General features: G+C 34.5%; 1 protein-coding gene across 2 annotated transcripts; it reads left to right on the forward strand.

The window, feature by feature from the left end:
• The first annotated feature begins 2,142 nt into the window (after window positions 1–2,142).
• LOC138331931 (uncharacterized) lies at window positions 2,143–18,461 on the forward strand. Of its 2 annotated transcripts, none has more exons than XM_069279797.1 (3): window positions 2,143–2,528; window positions 8,256–8,408; window positions 16,729–18,461. In XM_069279797.1, exon 3 carries the CDS (start codon window positions 16,863–16,865, stop codon window positions 18,165–18,167), a length of 1,305 nt encoding a protein of 434 aa, XP_069135898.1. In that variant the 5' UTR covers window positions 2,143–2,528; window positions 8,256–8,408; window positions 16,729–16,862; the 3' UTR covers window positions 18,168–18,461. The 2 variants fall into 2 exon arrangements, with proteins under 2 accessions (XP_069135898.1, XP_069135900.1); XM_069279799.1 differs by lacking the exon at window positions 2,143–2,528 and adding an exon at window positions 6,266–6,325.
• The last annotated feature ends 2,599 nt before the right edge of the window (window positions 18,462–21,060 follow it).

Here is a 21,060-nt window from a genome sequence, read left to right on the forward strand (position 1 = left end):
TGTGTCTTCTTGTATAGTGGAACTGTTGCCCTTTTTATAGTGCTATATCACTGAAGCATGCTGCCGAAGACACCAAGCAACACACTCCACCCGGTCACATTATACTGACAACGGGCGAACCAGTCGTCCCACTCCCTGTATGCTTAGCGCCAAGCAGGAGCAGAAACTACCACTTTTATAGACTTTGGTGTGTCTCGGCCAGGGGACAGAACCCAGAGCCTTCCTCACAGGGGCGAACGCTCAACTCGAGGCCAAAAGTGAGGCGGTGCCAAGGGAGGCATTAGGAAAGATAAAGTCAGTTGGAAGAAGAGAAAAGATAATATCCTAAATTTAGTCGCCTTTTACGATCATGCAATAGGGGCAGCAGGTACAATTCACATCAGTGGCTCTGATCGAATCTATGGCATAAACATGTATTAATAAATACCAGACGAGAGGGGAAGAAAATGCAGGTATCCTTGTCACGTCAACGATTTCCTTTATGAGGCCAAGCTGGAATTACAGTATTGGTTACTCGTTGCCTATGCTATATATTATACATGTATGGTGCCAAATAAACTAACGCCATGAACCAAACAATTAAATAACATAAATACCATTCCTAACCTTCATTATCAGAGTCTCAAGTTGCCTTCCCCATATTCCCTTTAGGTCAGTATTTGGGTCCCAGTCTGTTTATATTTAACAGCTGTCCCCTCTGATCACATTTTGCCATTATTTCCCTATTAAGGTATACATACATGAAGTTGTTATCACAAATTTCACCTAGCTCTGGCTGTCCCCTTTACCAATCCTTATTTACTTCAATAAACACCCTTTGTCTATGACATGTGAACAATTACAAACACCAATTATGTTCACGATATTGCAAAAAAATGATATTTGTTATTAGAATGAAGCATTCCTTAATGACTATTTCTGTCTAATGATCACCTTCTTAATAAGATCAATTTCTTTATGGCGCAAACAAAATGGTAAACTTTACATTATATGACCTTTTGTTGTGACCACTTGGCTACAAAGCCCAATTTCTCATTGCACTTTTGGGTTTAGATAGGCTTCCCTGAATATATATGTGTTTTCCTCATTTTTATGTATCGCAAAATAGAAGTACATTGTACTTGATATATTGAGCATGCTGCAAGGATCATTTTAACTGAAATATGTGTTTGTCACTTTTAAGTATTTGACAATTCTAGACGGGCTATTAACAAAGAAATATTACGAAATTTCCTGAAACATAGGGATCGTTTTCAAAATCTGAGGATCATAGTCGAAAGGGCTACTCTAAAATTATCCCTGAAGTTGTGATCACAAAACACATATCCTATAAAATCAGTGCACAGATCATAAGCATGATAAAACACATAAATATACATCAGTATACCACCCATTTAAACTTAAAATAAATGCAAATAACACTGTATTCTATTTAAAACACATAAAGTACATTTACACATGCTGCGCCTAAGGAACTAGCTTTTGATGACGATTTGTTGTATAATACACCTATATTATACCTTATAATTACAAGTTGTAATCTAAGGTAAGTCATCTTTGTCCTGATAACTATCATATGTGTGAACCACACCGAGAACCTGTGATCGAGGACAAACATTAGCACCATTGGCCGCCATAGTCTTATCACTATAATTAATATAAAGATTTAAAATTATCAGCCTTTAATATAGCCTACTCTGTGTCATCATGTTTTTAATTACTTAAATCAGGCCAGGGTTTGTAACGTAATGTTAACGCGCGTATTGTTCTTTTAAAGTCCATGCTGATTTCAGAATGGTGTGTTGAATTGTACAAAAAATATGAATTTATAATGGTATACCATGTCATGTCGCCACGTGGAACGTTTGTTTACCAACATTCTGGTAACAGTATCGACACATAGTCACCGATATGCTACAGTTGTCTCTATAGATCTATTACTACCAACGATTTGCGGTAATTTGTAAACAATAATCGCTTGTAAAGGATTTAAGAGGTATTTAATGAGTCATCAATAAATTTAATAGGAAGTATTGAGTAGGTTGTCTTCGGTATCATTATAAACGCTGACCTCTGACCTCTGCAGCGTCTGTTTGTACCTGTGTATTACCTATACAGGTGTATTGTCTCCAGGTCGTTTATTATCTCGACCTTAAAGTCTATCCGGTACCCTAGATATTCTGCAGTACTTATTGGAAAGCCGCCGTGGAACATGTGCTTTCTGCTTGTCGTATGGTTTATCGCACCTGTTTTGTGTTGATCACGTCACAGAATTGTATCAAATCGGTTGTCATTTGTAGACTCTCAAACTGTACGTGTGCGGCATATCAACACGTGAAAACACATGTGAAGCACTTGCGGGTTGTAGCAATTGACGGAAATTTTTCCTATATTTTTACATGAAGGTTTCTCCCGTGTGAACTGTGATAAAGGTCATTGTGTTATCTTCGCTAATTAAGGAAGCAAGATTCTGAAGCCTTAAGGGATCATCCTAGTGTATCTATATTGTGATAACCTCCCGCTTACAGGTAAGTCTGTAATCCAGGTGTTTTACTATACAACACGGTCCGTGCATTTGTTAGGATAAAATTATATTTAAAATATTGTATTTTGATAAAAAGTTAGCTTTTCTGTATCATATGGGACCCGTAGATTAAAAAATTCCATGGTTGTCAGTTTGGGGGTCTCGTTGCATATCATGACGGTTATTTTTCAAAATGATTTTCGGTAAATCAATTTCAAAATCTTATTTTATAAAGAAATATTGAACTATCCTGTGGGGTTTATGTTTGTGGAAAATACATTACCTGTAATAATAGTAGAACGAGATATTGGTGTTTTATATCAAGATCCTTGTTACGTTTTATAACATGTACAGTATGTGTTATGACACCGTTATCAGACATAAATAAACAAAAGATATTTTATTATCTAAGACCTCAAACATTACATGGATTAAAAGTGTCATACAAAAATAAGGTACAAACTTCAGAACAAACCCGACTTTATGGTAATTTCTGATAATTACATGTAAATGTATTTTTTAAAGGACACACGTGTGTTATCGACGTAACCTTACCGCCGTGATGATTACTATATAGTTGATTGTTTATTCGCGAGTGATAAAATTTCGCTATCTTAGCGGGCAAGTTAGTTTCCGAGAACTTTAATACCCTCGAATGAAATGAAAGTAATGAAAAGTAAGACAAATAGCTTATGACTATTAAAAACTGGCAAAAGCGCGAATATTTCTCCCCGCGAATGACTATCGAAGAGGAGACCGCGAAATTTTCTCCCGCGATATCAACTATACAGTGTGGAGCAATCAAATCGATATTCTGCATTTTCTTTCTCTTTTAAGTAGAATTGAAACCTTTAGTGATTTAAGGCGTAACACTGAAGGAAAAGAGTTTTTTAAAGATAACGATTTCATAAGCTATACTTTGTTTATGGAACTTTTAAAATATTAGTAGACTGATAAAACCCTAACCCCTTCGACCATCATGGCCAAGATTATATCTATAGTTTAATTCAAAATATCAATAAGTGCGATTTACTTTTGCGAATTTCGCGACGAAAGTAAATTCGCTAAAGTTTATCTCCGCAAATGAACATTTACAGAATTGATTTTAAATCCGCGAAAGTTAATCTTGGCGAGCTTATTTTGATATAGAAATCGCGAAAGAAATTGTGTATACATTATACGGATACTAAACATATATTTTGTAGCAGACATATTAATAGGCTATGAAATTTTCATTGTGCATGAATATGCATTACTTTTATGCAGTGCATTTACTGAACCAATATTAGTGACATATGTTTGAATCCTATGTGGGGCAGTTGGCATGTACTGACTGCTAGTCAATGGTTTTTCTCCTGGTACTCCGGCTTTCCTTCACCAACAAACCTGACACGTCCTTACATGACCCTGGCTGTTAATAGGACGTTATAACAATAAAACCAAGTGAATTCATGATTTCAAACATTAACCATGTACCCTTCTACACATGGAATAAATAAACGGTACCAGGAAAGAAAGTATTCACGCTCATTTCATATTATGCACGAGCAAAAAATTCTATAAATAAAAGGACCCAATTCATGACTTCTAATTCATATAGTGGCATACTTTGTATATAGATTGGACAGTTTTGTCCGGTTTTGCTTTCAGCTTGATTGGCTCTATTTTTTCGATTTTATTATACGGAACTGTAACAATGTTAAAACTATTAAACTTACTCTACTTTGTACAGTATCACTTTTTATTACCATTACAATGTTGTATGTTAATTACCGAGTAAAATTACAGTATTTTATATCAAGAGTTCAACTCGAACGATTCCGAAACATTGAATTACAACAATAATTGCTTCTTCAGCGACTTGGTTTGAATAACACGACCGTAAACTCAGGGTCTCAAGTATTATTGTTGTGTGTATAAATGTATAAAACATTAAATAAACGTATTACGCAGACCGGTTTGTAAACATGTTTAATCTCACAATTGGTTTTATTTATGGAAATGCCCTTTGTATGAAAGACAAGTGGTCTAGTATACATTTTAATGCTCTAACCTACAAACTACATTACGGGATCAGCTTATAACTCCTACCATCTGTAAAATACCATTATATCCCTAAACGCTGCACTTATTATACCGTATGAATAATGTGTCATTTCATAACTTGCCATTCATTGGCGTATTGTCGTTCGCTACCGATGGAACGCGAAATGAAATAGGGTTATGGAAAATTTATTTAGATTTGGTGTAACAGAAGTTTTGTACAAAGCCTGTTGAAATTGCCAATACGGCTAATGCGGATTTAACGATCAGTATGGAATGAGAGGCGTTCTCATTGTAACGGGATATTCACAGATTAAAAATACTATTCCAGGCTCACCGGATACGTTAGGTGACAACAAAAAGCCAGAGTCGTTGATGTGAATAGGGAGCTTAATGGTAAAAACAAGACGTGAACTGGGTGGCTTCAAAATAAGATCTTTTGATCCCTTTATTAAACGCATGGATGACGAAGGTGGTCATGTGAGGACAGATTTGATTTGGTATATCGGAAAAAAATCTTCAAGATATTCATTCTTGTTGTGGCACAAATTTGTATATCACCATAGGTATATACAATCGGTTTATATCATTATACGTGTACAAGAAATTTACATTTTCGGCACACGCCCAACGTGTTTGTACCGTATTACTGTACAATATAAACACAATGACAGGGAACGATTACCGGTATAAGTATCCAATGTTTTAACCGACAGCTGGTCTTAGATCAGACATGGCTAGCAAATTATATAACAACATGATGACAGTATCATGAGCTAACACAAACTATGGTCAACGATGGAGTATATCCAACGTGATGATAAAATAGAATAAAAATTAAAATGCGATAAACTTGCCTCAACAATTTGATAGCTGGGTTACATGTACATGTATGTAAAGAACAAGTTCGAGAGACATGCCCTGATTTTACGAAGAAAAACTCGAGTGAAAAACTGACTTAAGTATTAAATTGTCTTATAAGTTACGTAAAAAAGTGCAGACTTAAGCCAAAACTTAAGTTTTTCTCCTTATGTAACTTATATGAAAACTAAGCCTTAAGTCAGTTTTGGACTTAAGTTTGTTTCGAGAAATCGGCATGAAGTTGTTGAGATTTGGACTACATCTCGAACCATAAATAAACTTAATTTCACGTCCAATTAAATTCCACTTATCTCGCGACTGATAAGAGTTTAAAAAAAAAGCAATCGTCGCAAATAGTTTCAATTCAGTGGAACTGTTATGAATTTAAATAACGAAATAAAATCACCTTAAACATTTGAGAACATGAAAAAACACATGTTTTAAATTATGTTTTGTTTCGTAATTTTTAGTCGATTTTTAATCACATATTAAAAAAAATATGATAAAAAGTATTAAATATATTTTGTTTTACATGTACAATGACATTTAAATGGCTGGGTATAATTATAAGGAAAGTTTATCGCACTAAGGATAAAAATTCAACCCCTTTTAACTGCTTTAATCTTAAACGATTCTGTTACTACTCATGTCCGCCATGTACATTGTGCTTTCTGATACCTCAGTTTTATATTTCACAATTACATGTTTGCATGCGTATGAGTGTTTTATCCGTCAGCTCATGTTATCGGGAAGTGAACCCTGTTATGGAAGCTTTTACAATATCACTCATCATTAATTTATCTTTATAAAGTTAACAAAGAGGGTACTGATAAGACAGTTGGAGGTAAAAGGGACGAGCTAAAATTACAACATTGTTCTTTATAACGTCCGCCAGCGGTAAGTGAAAATTCAGCGCACCTTTGAAATGATATTCCATAATAACAAGGAAAAGAATGATAAATTGATAAGAAACACCGTTTTACTTTTGATAAATTGTTCCACGGGTTAAAGTGTCAAACCAATTAAAAACTCAATCTATTTTGTGGCACGTTACAGTGGTACGGGGTATTTGGTCGGGTGGCAGCCAGTGTGATGTCAGGTATCAAAGATTTCTATATATCCCGGGATAACGCTGATTGACTGGTCTATAGATATATTTAAGGCACATTCCAATGTCCATGGTCATTTCATGAAAGTTATCACGCTCATGTCTTGATGTATGTGTTTATGTGATGACTTCCTCCGTCAAATTGGCCTCCATATGTTTGTTTGTGATATTAGTCCTGTGAAGTTCACGTAGTTGGCGGATTCAACAACTACTTACGACACTCACAAGGGGAAGGATATTGTCTACACGAGTACAGCATTCACGATTTAGTACAGTACTCGGTAGAAAATATTATATGGGATAACATTAGGCGTGCATTATATGAAAGGTAGGTAGTATTTATACGTCTACCTCTATATAGTATTATATCAAGACGTTTGATTTATCAACCTGGTGTCATACGTTTGAAATTTAGTTTTTTTGGGGGTGTCAAATTTTGTGATTTTCATTAAAGAGAAACATCAAATTGCAACCAATCGAAATTTCTTAATCTGGCTATATATCAATAAGGATATATGTTATACACATTTTTCTTTTCATATGAAGTATCAAGTTGTATAGACTTTGGTCGATAAAACCGCAAACTTGTCATTCACGCGCTATATGATAGTAGTATTTGGGTTTGATAAGTCCCTAATTGTAGCGAATTATTTCCCATTAGCGTCGTTGAATTCATTAAAGATCAAAAACGCTGTGTGATTAAAAAAACCAGTATGGTGTTACACAATGTTATAGAAATACTGATATATCATGGGTCCTTTGTACAGGTAGTGCACAATAAAAGTAACCTCTTCATTCATTGAAGTTTGACCTGCTTCTGCATTCGATATGTGATCTATGATATTAGTTTTGTGGATGTCCCCTCTGGCCCTGTATTGTTCCGGGTTGTCCACTTTAATACTCAAAAGTACGCTCATTGAATATATCGAACTGTACTTCGATAAAACCGCAATGTGAAAAAAAACCCACTTTATTATTACCAAATTGCTGAAAACGAAATACCTCAGAATAAATCAGAAAACTATAATTCATATAAAATCATATTATAAGGCAATGTCGAAATAAAGTTAAAATATCGGCCAGCACAAATACTTAATCCAATTCTTTATCTTTAACATTATATTGTAAAATTCCCGACAAAGGTGTCGCTAACCACAGTTCCGTATGTTTGAACTTAATGCATGTTCATATTTCAAAGCAGAAACACGCATTATTCTGTTTGTATAAGCAGTATCGTTCATCTCTAAAGAGTATATCCATTGTAAATGAATTGTTCCTTACACAAACATTTATATAGCGGAGTGGATGTATACAGTGGCACTAAACTGCCACATCCCACATCGCAATAACTATATAGTGTAAAGGGGTCTGAAGTGGGTATAACATGTACAGTAAATAATTAATAGCTTTCCGAGTGTCCAGAGCGCAAGCTAAATAAACATAAAGAGGGATATAAGTGTAAGCTACCCCGATCTCTGGCCCTTATTCAACGTGTTCAATTCGGTATTGTATATACATAATAATGAAACCGATAACGCCGCTAATTTTCTATGTCGACGCGTGAATAGCCTTGTCAACATTACCTACGGTGGTATTGTCCGTCCATCCTCCCGTACTTAGACATTTCACCTTATACCTTTTGGATTTGTAGATATTATTGTAACTTATATATATCACGGTCAATTTTTTGTATGGTATATTTTCTATTTGATATTTCAGAAGTGTCAAGCTTGTCTGGGTGTCCCTATAGGAGGTGCCTACTTGACCTGAGCACTTTGAAGGTGTAACATTCGATCTACATTGGATATAAGAGTTTTGTGAAGTCGTTCTGCTTGCTTGATGTGGAATCTAGAATCTCGACACTTGTATCAGGTATGTCTCTTTAAAGTCTATCGTTTAGGAGTTAATTGTTTGTTCAGTTAGCCCTTTAAACCATGGGGATCTCAATTAGACTTCGTTTGCCAATGTCACAGTACTAAAAGTTGAAATTTCGATAAGACAACTTATCGTAATATTTACAATTATATACTCCATTCTTTGTAAAGATCTTCATTTTTTCGACTGGGTATAAATCAACTTGTTATTATTGAAATGAAAATGTATAATCTAAAGTAAGTTGCTAATATACTTGCTTCTAATTTCGATCAATTATATAGTTATACAGCTATGTTGTTCATTCATGACCACTATCATCCACATCAGGGTTGTGAGTGAGTTTGAAACCCACACGGTGCCATGTACATGTGCTAATCTAGATCTTCAGGTACCTTATGAAATTAATACGTTGTGAATTGACTTTAGTTGTTAACTCGGAAAATTTATATATACCCAACTTATCCATACTATTTCATTAATTTCAATTCATTCAATATCATATCTTTACAGATACTTCTTATTGTATCAACGCGATATTTTGAAACATATTTCAATTAAATACATTTAAATGTTATGATCAACATACCAAAATCAAAGGGTATAGTTGTTATAGAATAAAAAAACTAAGGAGTTCGACCTTGAGACAAATTAAATTATAGCTGTGTGAATACTTAACTCTGATACTCTTCGACAATTATTTATGTATAGAGTTTCTGAAAGTGTAGCAGACCATGCTAGGCAGAAGCAGAATTATGTTAAATGACATTTTAAGTACTGTATACATCTGGTATACCGTTCCTCCTAATCGACGATATTTAATTTACATCTGGTATACCGTTCCTCCTAATCGACGATATTTAATTTTGATTTGTCCAAAACAGTTATCTACGACAGTTTAAAGTTTTCTGTTGTTTCTACTAATCTTGCAGTTACTGACGATAAAGGTTGAATATTATTTTAATGACATAGAAATGTAATGTTAGGCTCCAAACAAATATTGTTTAGTATACACGTGCATTGCTTTTGAATACTTCATATAGGAAACATATCTTATAATAAATTATGCAAGTTTAAATATTATTTGTGTCGGTGCCACATTTAACGACTGTACATTGATTTCCTTGCATTTTATTTTTAAATTTTAACATATTTTTTCTCTTTAGACACAATACGCCTTTTTCTTAAAAGCCAAAATTTTCAAAATTCAAAGTAGGTAAATGCTGGTTATGGTATCGGACACTTGTATTTTCCAACGTAAACTTTTTTATACAGTAAATGATTTTGTAGGAAGAATTCTGATTAAGGTGAGACGTTTAATAATGGATACCTAAATATGTACTCTGCATTTACATATTACAGAGTTAACTTTCTTTCTGGGTAGGTATTGGTTGTAACGTCAGGTATTTGTTAGCGTAATGCTATATTTTTCAGAGAAAATGACGTAATTTGTACTCATAAAGTAATGACGTCAAAATCAATACCTAAACGCAAAAGAGATTCTTCTGTAATTCAGATTTTGAAAATAACAGAGTAAGCTCCCTTTTGTGAGCGAACTTCACGTCGTTTTCTCTGAAATGTATGACGTTACGCTCGCAAACACATTACGTCACAATCAATACCTACCCACAAGAGCAGATAATCTTTAATATGCAAATCATAATAAATTATTAAGGATGTGACGATAACGGTAAGGAAATTATTTTCGAGACTGTATAAGATTTTTACAACTTTGAGTAGTGCTTGGTCGTTTTCTTTTATGTTAAGAACTCTCGTTCACTTCAATCAATAAGTGTGAATGATATGGGTTGATATCTATAATTTTTACGTAATTATTACAATGATCAAGCAAAATATACCTCTAAAGTACTCAGCTCATCAGAACAGGCATCCACTCAGTATAACCAGCTGTTTAATTAGAAAAAAAAACAATGTTATTGCTGATTTTTTATAATAAAGTTAACTGAGAAAATGTTAAATCGGCCATAATTTTTAATCACGACAAGTTTGAAGATCCAAATTCGGTTTATTTTACTGACATTGGCAAAGACGTATTTAATATACGGATTTGTTACATAAGCTGCTTTAGATAATTAAAAAACCAGTCCGGTGAGAACGAACTGACATTTTGTCTGCATTTCTTTCTCCACAGGGCATACGTACTTACCATAGGAAACCAATTAAAAACCACTCATCCAGAACCTGTGTAGATAACATTACGTATTAACATTGCTACTACCAATACATTAGAAGGTTAGTTGAAGCTGAATGAATAAGGTGTTAGACAAGTTTCCATTTGCGTCCAGGCTGTGAATTTAGCAGAACTTGCTTCTACAACATGTCGTAATTATGAAACCTAAATGGTTCTGTGTCCTGCGTCGAATGACCTGTCACTAATATCTATATGTATATGTTCTGTAAAAGGAAATGTAGTCCAGACATAGATGTACTTGCGATAGAATACTGCAAACCAACTATTTTCACGTCGTCATAGCGATTAACATGAGTTTCACTGCCCTGAAAGTATCTAACTTGGTATAGTAATGATATGTATCTAAAGACATTTTATTCTGTAGATTAGTATATTGAAGGTTCCCAAAAAACACCCACATCACACACGTAACAATATGGCAGTTAATGGGACGCTAAGTCACCAACCAACCTATCGACTAGTAATAACTATTTATCATATTTACAACCTTCACGAACGGACAGATATGTTTTCACCTGTTGTTAATGATGCTTAATTCCCTTAATGGGACTTATTCACGTACCACGTGATAGAAAATCTACTCGATAAGGTTTGTGCGGGACTATTGTTTCTATTAGTGATAGAAGGACGTCAAATGACGTTATCGCAGGATAACGTCATTTCAGCGGGAAATGTTCAAAGAGTTACGTTCCATCATCACCGGAGATACTAGTCCCACACAAACGTTGTTGGGTATCACGTGGTACGTGAATTAGTCCCATTACCTTGCTTTATGTGAAACACGTGTTTCTTACTCTTTCCATTTATGCTTTAATAAGACCCAAAAAAACAAATCGCATAAGAAGTAAGCCAGTCCTCAAAATAGATTCATATGGATACATATTATTCCGAACACTCGAGAAATATGGATGTTCACGAAAAACAATACTCCAGTCTGACAGATGACAACTTTATACAAAATAGGTCAATTCCAGGTTAAGCAAAGATCCACTGTGTGATTAGTTGGCGACAGTTTATGAATTATATTTTAAAACTTTATGTTTACATTCTTCTCTTCGACACATTTGATTTATTGGATGGCAGTGAGACAAAGGTGATAGGTATATTCGAATTGATCATTTCCTTTTAATGTACTGTATGGTCGTTTTATAGACGGTATTTATAGCCTACCTACGTGTAGTGGTACCGTCGTTTACTATGATTGTTGATATATTTGTTCTACGCCATTTTGATAATGATTGAAGGCGTAAACCAACAAATGAATGTTGTATCGGGTTTGTCTGGCATGTTACACGTATTGTCTTTTGTATATAGACATAGCCTTAATGAAACGTTCCTATGTAGTGTGTTAATACAAATAAATGTCGACCTCATGCCGGGGAAATGAACCCGAGATAGGTCTTGTGGATAGTGATGCTGTTTGCTGATTAAAGTCTCTTCATATGCCAACATTCTAATATTTACTAAATGTAAACTGACAGACGGGATTATCTTGTGTCTTTATTGTATACAGGATTTTTCCACGCTCTATTCTTCGTTTGCCTATGAAAGAGTATGGATTAGTAGAACAAGAACCGTGTGTATGATCGATCCCGTTTTAAAGTTTTCCTTTGCATGTTTATTGCCCTATCGATCTTCATGAGAGATAGCGTACTGTTTTATACGGCAGTTGTAATTCTACTGGTGATTTGACAACTCTATCGACTGATATCGGCTTAACACCTTCCTATATTTCCCTATAGGTAACTCTTTCGAGTTTGAAATGATTTATTGCACAATTGTATGTGTTGACAAGATTTTTACACATTTTTCCTAAATCGATTTATTGTCAGGCGATATTCACTGGGAAATAAACTGAGTTGTAATAGGTCTAATCAAAGACGGGAAATTTAGCTTTAGTCACAGCCTGTGTTGGTTTTCTCTTGTTTCGATGGTAGTCATGGTTACAAGTCTATCCAACTTTTGTGTTTGATATGCCTCTTTCATTCTGTACCTATTCTTTATATTATATTCATGATGCATTTTCTTAGCTTTCTATGTTTCTTTAGGAGATTTTTGAACTTAATGAAGAATAGTTAAGTTATGTCATTATTTTGTTATCAACAATTCATACATAATATACAATATTTATAACACCTAGTTTCCCTCAGATAAATAGCTGTTCACGTCATATAAGTTCTTATAAAAGGCGATCTAGTATCCCAAACAGAATCAATAAATTGGATACAATTCACACTTCAAGGCAGCAAATGTATATTGTGTATTTGCAGGTAGAGCATTAATAAATAAAAAAATATGACTATATTTGAGATCTTATGTTTTCTATTCTTCCTAACGTCTCCCTTGATACTACCTGACGTTTGGCCACGAGTTGAACTAGACGACTGGGTGCTCGTCGGTATAATGTGACAGGGTGGGATGTGATTGTTCTGTATCTCTGGCCATGGAATTTTGACAACGTCTCTCTTGACACCGTCTCATCGTTGGCATTCGGTTGACCGCTCGCCTTTGTGATGATGGCTCTAACCTGTCCCCTGGCCCAGACATACATTAGTCTATAAAAGTGGTAGTTTCTGATCCTGCATAGTGTTGAACAGTACAGTGTGGGACGAATGGTTTGCCCGTGGTCAGTATAATCTGACATGGTAATATCTGGTGTATCTGACAGTACTCGTTAGTGAGATAACACTACAATATGGGCGAGACGAATATACCGCAGCCTCCTAAAATATAGAGACATTCGCACATACACAATGCATACAGAAGAGGCATCCCTATTGACCTTGGCCGTTAATAGGACGTTAATCAACCAAACAGTCACTGCTTATCTTTTACAAAACGATTCTCGTCTCAGTTGATTATTCCTAAAAAATTATTTTACAAAAATAGGCAAACCATAATGGCATAACGGTAATTATATTAGGCCTATTCTAAGGCGTTATACATTATTACAAGCAACAAAACCACATATTTTAGAGTTTACGCGATTTTCCTCTGAACTGTGCATTACAGTTCCTATGAATCTATCTCCATGTAATGAATACGTGTCTCTTTTTGATGTTTTTGAATTTCAATATAACGATCGTCTTTGCTGTCAATACTAGCTGTTAATTATTCGCTACTGTTCGTTGACTTCCTTTGATATAATTACGGCAAATTATTTCACCAATGTGGTTTAGATGTACACGAGTTTGTTCCCTTCTGCATGAATATTTTATTGTCAAGTTTGTCTATTTTATATATAGAGGTTTGCTCCCCTTAGTAAGGTTTTAACAAAAATCTCTTTTTTTTTCTCTTTTTTTTTTATACATTTAGCATATACAATTATTATATGCAATTATCATATTAAAATTTAGCATATATACAACCATTATATTCAGGACTGTGCTTTGTCGCTTTATAATGAATGTATCAGTCATTATCCGAATATGAAGAGAGATGTGAAATCTATTTTATGGATTGTAACAAAACTTATTATGTGTTTTGAAACTTTTTGTCTTTTTGTAGTTTTGTCATTTATGAAACAAGACTTTACCTTTTTACATAAACAACTCAAAGACGGGCAACAATCTTTATAATGTGATATACAATCATAATACAATAACTAACTTATATTTACATATGCCCTTATATAGTCAGCAGGAGGGGAGTTGCGTTCAAATTAGCGAAAACGCAACGACGTACATTTGTATGAGAACAAACCCAGAGTAGGATCGGACTACTTCTAGTTCACGCTTCGGTAAAATTTTGCGTCATATGATAATCTAAATAAACTTTGATTTCTGTAACTTTTTATTTCAAATCAAAATGTAACTATAACATTCACCAATCGGAAGTATATCGGCGGCCATCCGGACTAGCTTGGCAACCAACATAGCTTTAAATTTGATCACGAACATGAAAAAATAGACTAATTTATGAAAATATATAGATTGAACATAACGCGCTACAGTCAATATGTATGTATCCCATTGCGTTCATACCACCTTTAACGCAATCAAAGTACTATGCAATCTCTATTTGTTTGCATTGAGTCTAATATTTTAATTATAAAGCGTATAAGGTTGTTGCAGATTATTGATGTTTATTTTCTGTGCTTCAGACACAACTGATATACATCAATGTTAAACAATTACTCTTTTCGTTTCACGTAACATCAAATCTAGCTATTATACTCCTTTTACTCATTTTCTTCCTGATTTTCTATTGTTATTTCTACATCATGTTATCGATCGTGTTTGTTTTATGTGTGTCGTGAAAATTGGTCAGGCTGCCTTCAAAATTTGACAATATATTGTGTTTTACGTCCTTGCCGTATAGCAAGTTTTAATCATTAACATCAAATCATTATGTGTCCCTTTTGCATAACTATGGGTTTGAACTGACTAATGGGAATTACAATTACTTTTTCGTATATGAAATATTACGCCAGAGTATTGTGATGTAAATCAGACTTTCGTGATCCCGACAATTGCTAATGTTAATATGCACACTCTTAAATTCAGGTGTCAATACTGTTTTAATTGAAGTACTGTAAGGTTGATGTTCAGTTATTTTATCTTCTCTATTCCGAACAGAAGAAAAGTACAAAATCCCCCAGCATACAACGAGATATAATAAATGACACATCAGTTACTAAAATTCCATTCGATAACTTAAAATTTACACTGTCTATTTTTTAATATCTTATTACTTTTCTTCAATTCAGTGCTGACAGCTGATTCGTGATTCATTATTCGAATATTCAATTCCCAATAATGAATCCGCTGCTAACGTTAGTCCCCTTGTGTTATTGTGTAATTATTGAGTATAAACATGCATTTTATCCCCCAGCTACAGTTTAGAGGCAATATAATGGCTATACGAGAAATGGACAATATTTTAAAAAGAATTACAGTTCTTGAGTATAAGGATATACATTATATCTCATTCGAATCGCAATCAATCTTCTTTTTTGCATTATCACTTTTTGTATCGTAATTTTGTCAAACATTTTTCTTAGTTTTCTAAAATAATATAATATGAAATAATACAATAATTGGTTGAGAGGAAGTATACATACCAATAAAGAATATATAGTAAGACAAGAGGACATAATTAATAAATCAATAATTATTGATCGGATAGTTAGAGAATAGAGTTCGTGTGTGAATTGTTCTACAGATGGATTTAAACTGTACTTTAAATTCTGTCATTTACAACCGAAGGTCGAGTGTGAAAATAGCCTGTCAAAACCTTTGTAATATCTGTCAATCTAAAGAAAGACTGACGCCCAGCTGGTGATATGTCCCATGGCAGAGTAAACAAATTGAATAGAAAGCCTTCTTTTTACTATCTTAAACAACAATACAAATTGTTTTAGACATTGTTTGTTGTGAAACAATATATAAAAATCGCTTTATACAGTATTCAAATGTATTTTTGAATTTGAACGATGTTATGAGGAATGGTATCTTATTAACATTTATAGCATAGATATAATAACGGGTTACATTTTCAGAACAGTAAAAGTTTCATTCAAGTGGACTACCCGATAGCCTGCTGTAACAGTATCGGTCTTTATTAAAACTTTAGAAAGTTTTAAGTTACAGTATATACATCTATTGTCAAGGATGCATCTTTGATAAAATGCCATAGATATCTGCTTTACAAAATATTTTATCCGTCGTATCCTTTATTCTTCACACTGGGTTAGCCATGTCCTTTCACGTTTAGAAGTATTGTGTATTTGCTTTAGTTCAGATTTCATGGATATTTAACTTTTTATTTATTGATAATCGAAGTATACATTTTGCTTGGTTTTTGTACATAGAATTTATCATCAATTTTTTAATAAACATATATGTATGCCATTTGGAAGTAGTGTGTGAATTCATAGATTCAAATTAGTGACATATTTCAACATAACGATAACTTAATGTCAAAACTAAGCTTATCGTAAGGTATTCATAAGAAACATGGGACTATTGAATGAACAGTAGCATGATATATAATAGGTTGGTGTGAAATGTTAAAACGTGACGATTTGATGATACCATTGATTTGTACACTCATTAAAAGATATATTTATGTCATTGTATAATTGAACTATCTTTATTATGTTTGCAGACATGTTGAGTTGGCCGAGCTGGTCAATGATGCGGAAACTGTCATAAAAGAATGGGGACAGTGCCAAATATAAACCCGAAGACAAGTTGAACAATGGCGCCGTTCTGTTATACGATACAGTAGAGTAAACAACAATGGAGGAAGTCGATACACCAATACTGCCTGAGATCAACACGGGGTTTCGGGTCGGTGGTGTGTCGCAAGCTCGAGAGCCGCCCAGCAAAAGTTGGGCTCGTATCCGTACATACCTGATCGACAATCCGAAGGACGACGATCTTAAGCGACGTCAGGAGATCTGGAACTACCAGCAGAGGAACAGGGGTGTCGTCAAGTCATTGATGAAATCAATCCCAAATGTTCCATACAGGGTTAAAAAGCCACGAATGGAGAAAATCAAACCGTCTCCAAGAAGTGGTCAGGGACTGAACTACTTAGGCGCGGACGCTGAACACGGACTTCACGGAGTTCATTTACCAAGAATCGAAAGATATAGAGAGTCACTGACGAGGCGACACAATGTAATGACAAAAGATGCTCCAATGAAAGATGTCACGGATAACAATGAATCAGTGAAGCAAAGGTTGACTTATAGATATACAGAAAGTGATGGTGTACCAGTGTATGAAGTAGAGACAGAGGTAGTTAGTGCTAGGTTACCAAGAATACCAGATTCTGTGTTTCACGGAAATAAAAGTTTATATTCTACCGGTAAGAAGGTTTCTTTTTCTCTAAATGATTTGCCGTCTATAGCGCGAAGAGTGGAAATACGAGGATCTTCAGCGTCTTCTTCATCAGGGTCAAGTGTTGTTTCCGATGGTGCCCTGGGTAGCTATGGACCAAGTAGCCATCACATTGGTCCGGATGCACCAAAATCAGTTTGGGATTACATCAACGGTCATACGTTTGGTGAAAGTAGAACTGTAGGTACGGGGAAGTGTGTTCAAAGCAAATCAAAATTTTCAGAGACGTTTGAAAGGACAAACGAACCCAAAGCTAACAGAGAGTGGTTTGAGAAAGTGATAGGTGATAAGGAAGTGATTAATACAACAAGCTATGAAAATTTCGCCAGGACGAAGCCGATTACTGATACGTTTGGCCAGACTGCGCCACCACCGCGACGCCTACCACCAAACGAACTGGCATTACTACGAAACAAAGCTCAAAACAATGGGGTCACCACCAATGGGAATATTCCATTGACTAAAAAAACTCTTCCTTCTGTGCAATCTTCGCCACGATCACAAATAGGTCTAAATATAGCAACTAAAACACCTGTTCTCTCTCCAACTGGAAGTGTGGGGACTTATTTTCCAATATTTTCTCGGGATGGTTCACCTATGAGGAAAATTGGAGGAATTAAAAAACAAAAGCCGCAAATTTTATCACCAGTCAAACCGCCGCCTTCAATGACTCCAACGAAGTCTAATACGGCGGAGTGATATTGTGTTCATAATTCTCGGTGTGTATGTTCAAAATCAAGCTGGTGTATAGTGATGGTTTGGTGCATTAAAACTAATATAGATAATCATATATTAAGAGCAATCTTGTAACAACGAAAGCAGCGAAGAATTTGATATACTTTCTTTAGTGGACGTCTACGGTGTCGTTTAACAATACTTCCGAACAAAAGAGTGCATACAAAGGATTGAGCTCCATAACAGCAATACTCACGTCATTATAGGACGGATCATACTGCAGATCATCAGTAATCAGATAATCAAGCAACATAACGCAAGCCATATGGGCATCAATGCATACGGGATTCAATGCTTATTTGAACTAGTTTTGAGGCCACTCTGACTTACATTTCAATTATTTTAGTCAAACTTATTTAACTCTAACTTTGCTGGACAGAGAAAACATTTACAGTTATGCAGGTTTTAAGTACGGTTGAATAATTATCCTGGACAAACAAAAATACTTCAAATTTATTAGGATACATTAGATATGTGAATTCGACTGTAATATTTGTATTCTAAAATAATATTTTTATACTCAGATAAAACTTTTACATGAAGCATATATTTTTCATGTCGGTAAAAGAATATTTATGCAGTAATGTCTTTGCTTATCGACAGAAGTAAATATTAGAAATAATTGCTAATACTTTAATCGAATTAATAATTGTGACGCCATGTGTTTGCGAGAGTAACGTCATATATTTTTCGGAATTGCGTCCACAAAATAATGACGTCACAATGGATACCTAGCCGCAAGGGAAATAACTCTGTAATATGCAAAGGCGGAATAATTATCTTAAGATAGGTGGCACGAAAGGTAGGACAGTATTATAACGAAACCGACAGCGACAATATTCATTAATGTGTATTTTTCCACATAACTGTTTGTTTTCCTCAAATTATCTAGTCACGACTGAAACCTGTATCATTATTGACAACAATTATAATTAGCCAATGTATCATCAATACATACCGAATGAAGTATATAGTATTAGGGTTTGATGACCGTTCATAAATACAGTGCGCGTTATTATTCCTGATCTAAAGGTTATCTCCGTTCGCTGAAACCTTCAGAAGTCATCTGTGTACTTGAACTTGTGGCAAGGTGCATTTACCGTGATAAATAGTTAGTTCCCAATTATATTTGAACACGAATTATTTATTGCACAATGCATTTTACATGTCTGAAGTTCTGCATGAAATTATCTTATCCTCATAATCCGAAGTTTTCTGTTGTTCTGATGTTCAATCGACATCTTAAAATAGTAAATCGGCCCATATAAGATTCTAAAAGTCCGATTTATCAACATAATTCTCTGGATTAGTGATCGTCATAAACTTGGTGCAACAATGTTATCATTTTGGTTTCCATTTTTAATTTATTGGAATTATTTTTCTATGTTTATTTTTTCCCGAATATCAACAACCACGACAAATCCACGAATACTAATCATAATTGAAAAATTACCTTTACACTATTGAAATGAAATAAAACAAAACCATTGCAACTATTTAACCTAAGTACATTTTAAATGGAAATGTTTATGTTTACACGATCCATCTACAAAACCACTATTGTAACGCCAGTTATTGTTTTGACAGACTATACTGGGAGTATTTTCTTTTGATTCAATTGTAACTTGACTGACTCGTCTGGCTAGCCATATTACTATTTTTTCAGTATTTTTCTAACTAGAGTTGTTCTATTATGATTGACAAGTAAAGATATGTTAAGAGTTTTCAATCATAAGTATTACGTCACAATTAGATCATTGCTTTAAATCTAATTGATATGTATTTGAAATGTTAGCACTTTGACTATTTGATGTTATTACCAGTTGTCTCTTTCATGTTATCTACTATTTTGTCTCGCATTAACATTTAAAACTGACTCTAAAAAGTTGTTCAGATGACTTATTCATGGTTACAGCTATTATTCATATCGTTGATTTTATTTGAAAGACTGTTACATCGTTTTTATTAGAAGAACTAATTAAAATCATAGATATTTCTGTAATTGTGTATGTCATGTAAACGACTGTTATAAGTAGCATTTTAATCGTTCATGTTGTGTGAACAACTCTTTCCACTATTTTTCGAATAGTTCATGGCAAATGAACCACTGTATGTGAGCTATTCAGGTCAGTTATTTGAATATCTGCAATAATCTTTCATAGATCGTTCTACAGGTAACAAACTTATTTTCGTGGTGACATATTTTTGCGTTTTCGTGTCCATTTACTTATTCACAGCGATTTAATTTCGCGATCTTAACTCCCGATGTTCAATTGTGTATCATCTGAACTCCCGATGTTCTACTGCGTATCATCTGAACTCCCGATCTTCTACTGTGTAACATCTGAACTCCCGATATTCTACTATGTATCATTTAACACCCAATGTTCTACTGTGTATCATCTGAACTCCCGATGTTCTACTGTGTATCATCTTAACTCCCGATGTTCTACTGTGTATCATTTAACTCCCGATGTTCTACTGTGTATCATCTTAACTCCCGATGTTCTACTGTGTATCATCTTAACTCCCGATGTTCTACTGTGTATCATCTTAACTCCCGATGTTCTACTGTGTATCATCTTAACTCCCGATGTTCTACTGTGTATCATCTTAACTCCCGATGTTCTACTGTGTATCATCTTAACTCCCGATGTTCTACTGTGTATCATCTTAACTCCCGATGTTCTACTGTGTATCATCTTAACTCCCGATGTTCTACTGTGTATCATCTTAACTCCCGATGTTCTCTGTGTATGTGTTATCATCTTAACTCCCGATGTTCTACTGTGTATCATCTTAACTCCCGATGTTCTACTGTGTTTCATCTTAACTCCCGATGTTCTACTGTGTATCA

Source organism: Argopecten irradians, chromosome 9 (genome assembly GCF_041381155.1).
Source record: "Argopecten irradians isolate NY chromosome 9, Ai_NY, whole genome shotgun sequence".
Classification (NCBI taxonomy): domain Eukaryota; kingdom Metazoa; phylum Mollusca; class Bivalvia; order Pectinida; family Pectinidae; genus Argopecten; species Argopecten irradians.

Bases quoted from the DNA above. Each gene is read 5' to 3' on its own strand.
- LOC138331931 (XM_069279797.1), top strand. From the start codon at position 16,863: ATGGAGGAAGTCGATACACCAATACTGCCTGAGATCAACACGGGGTTT.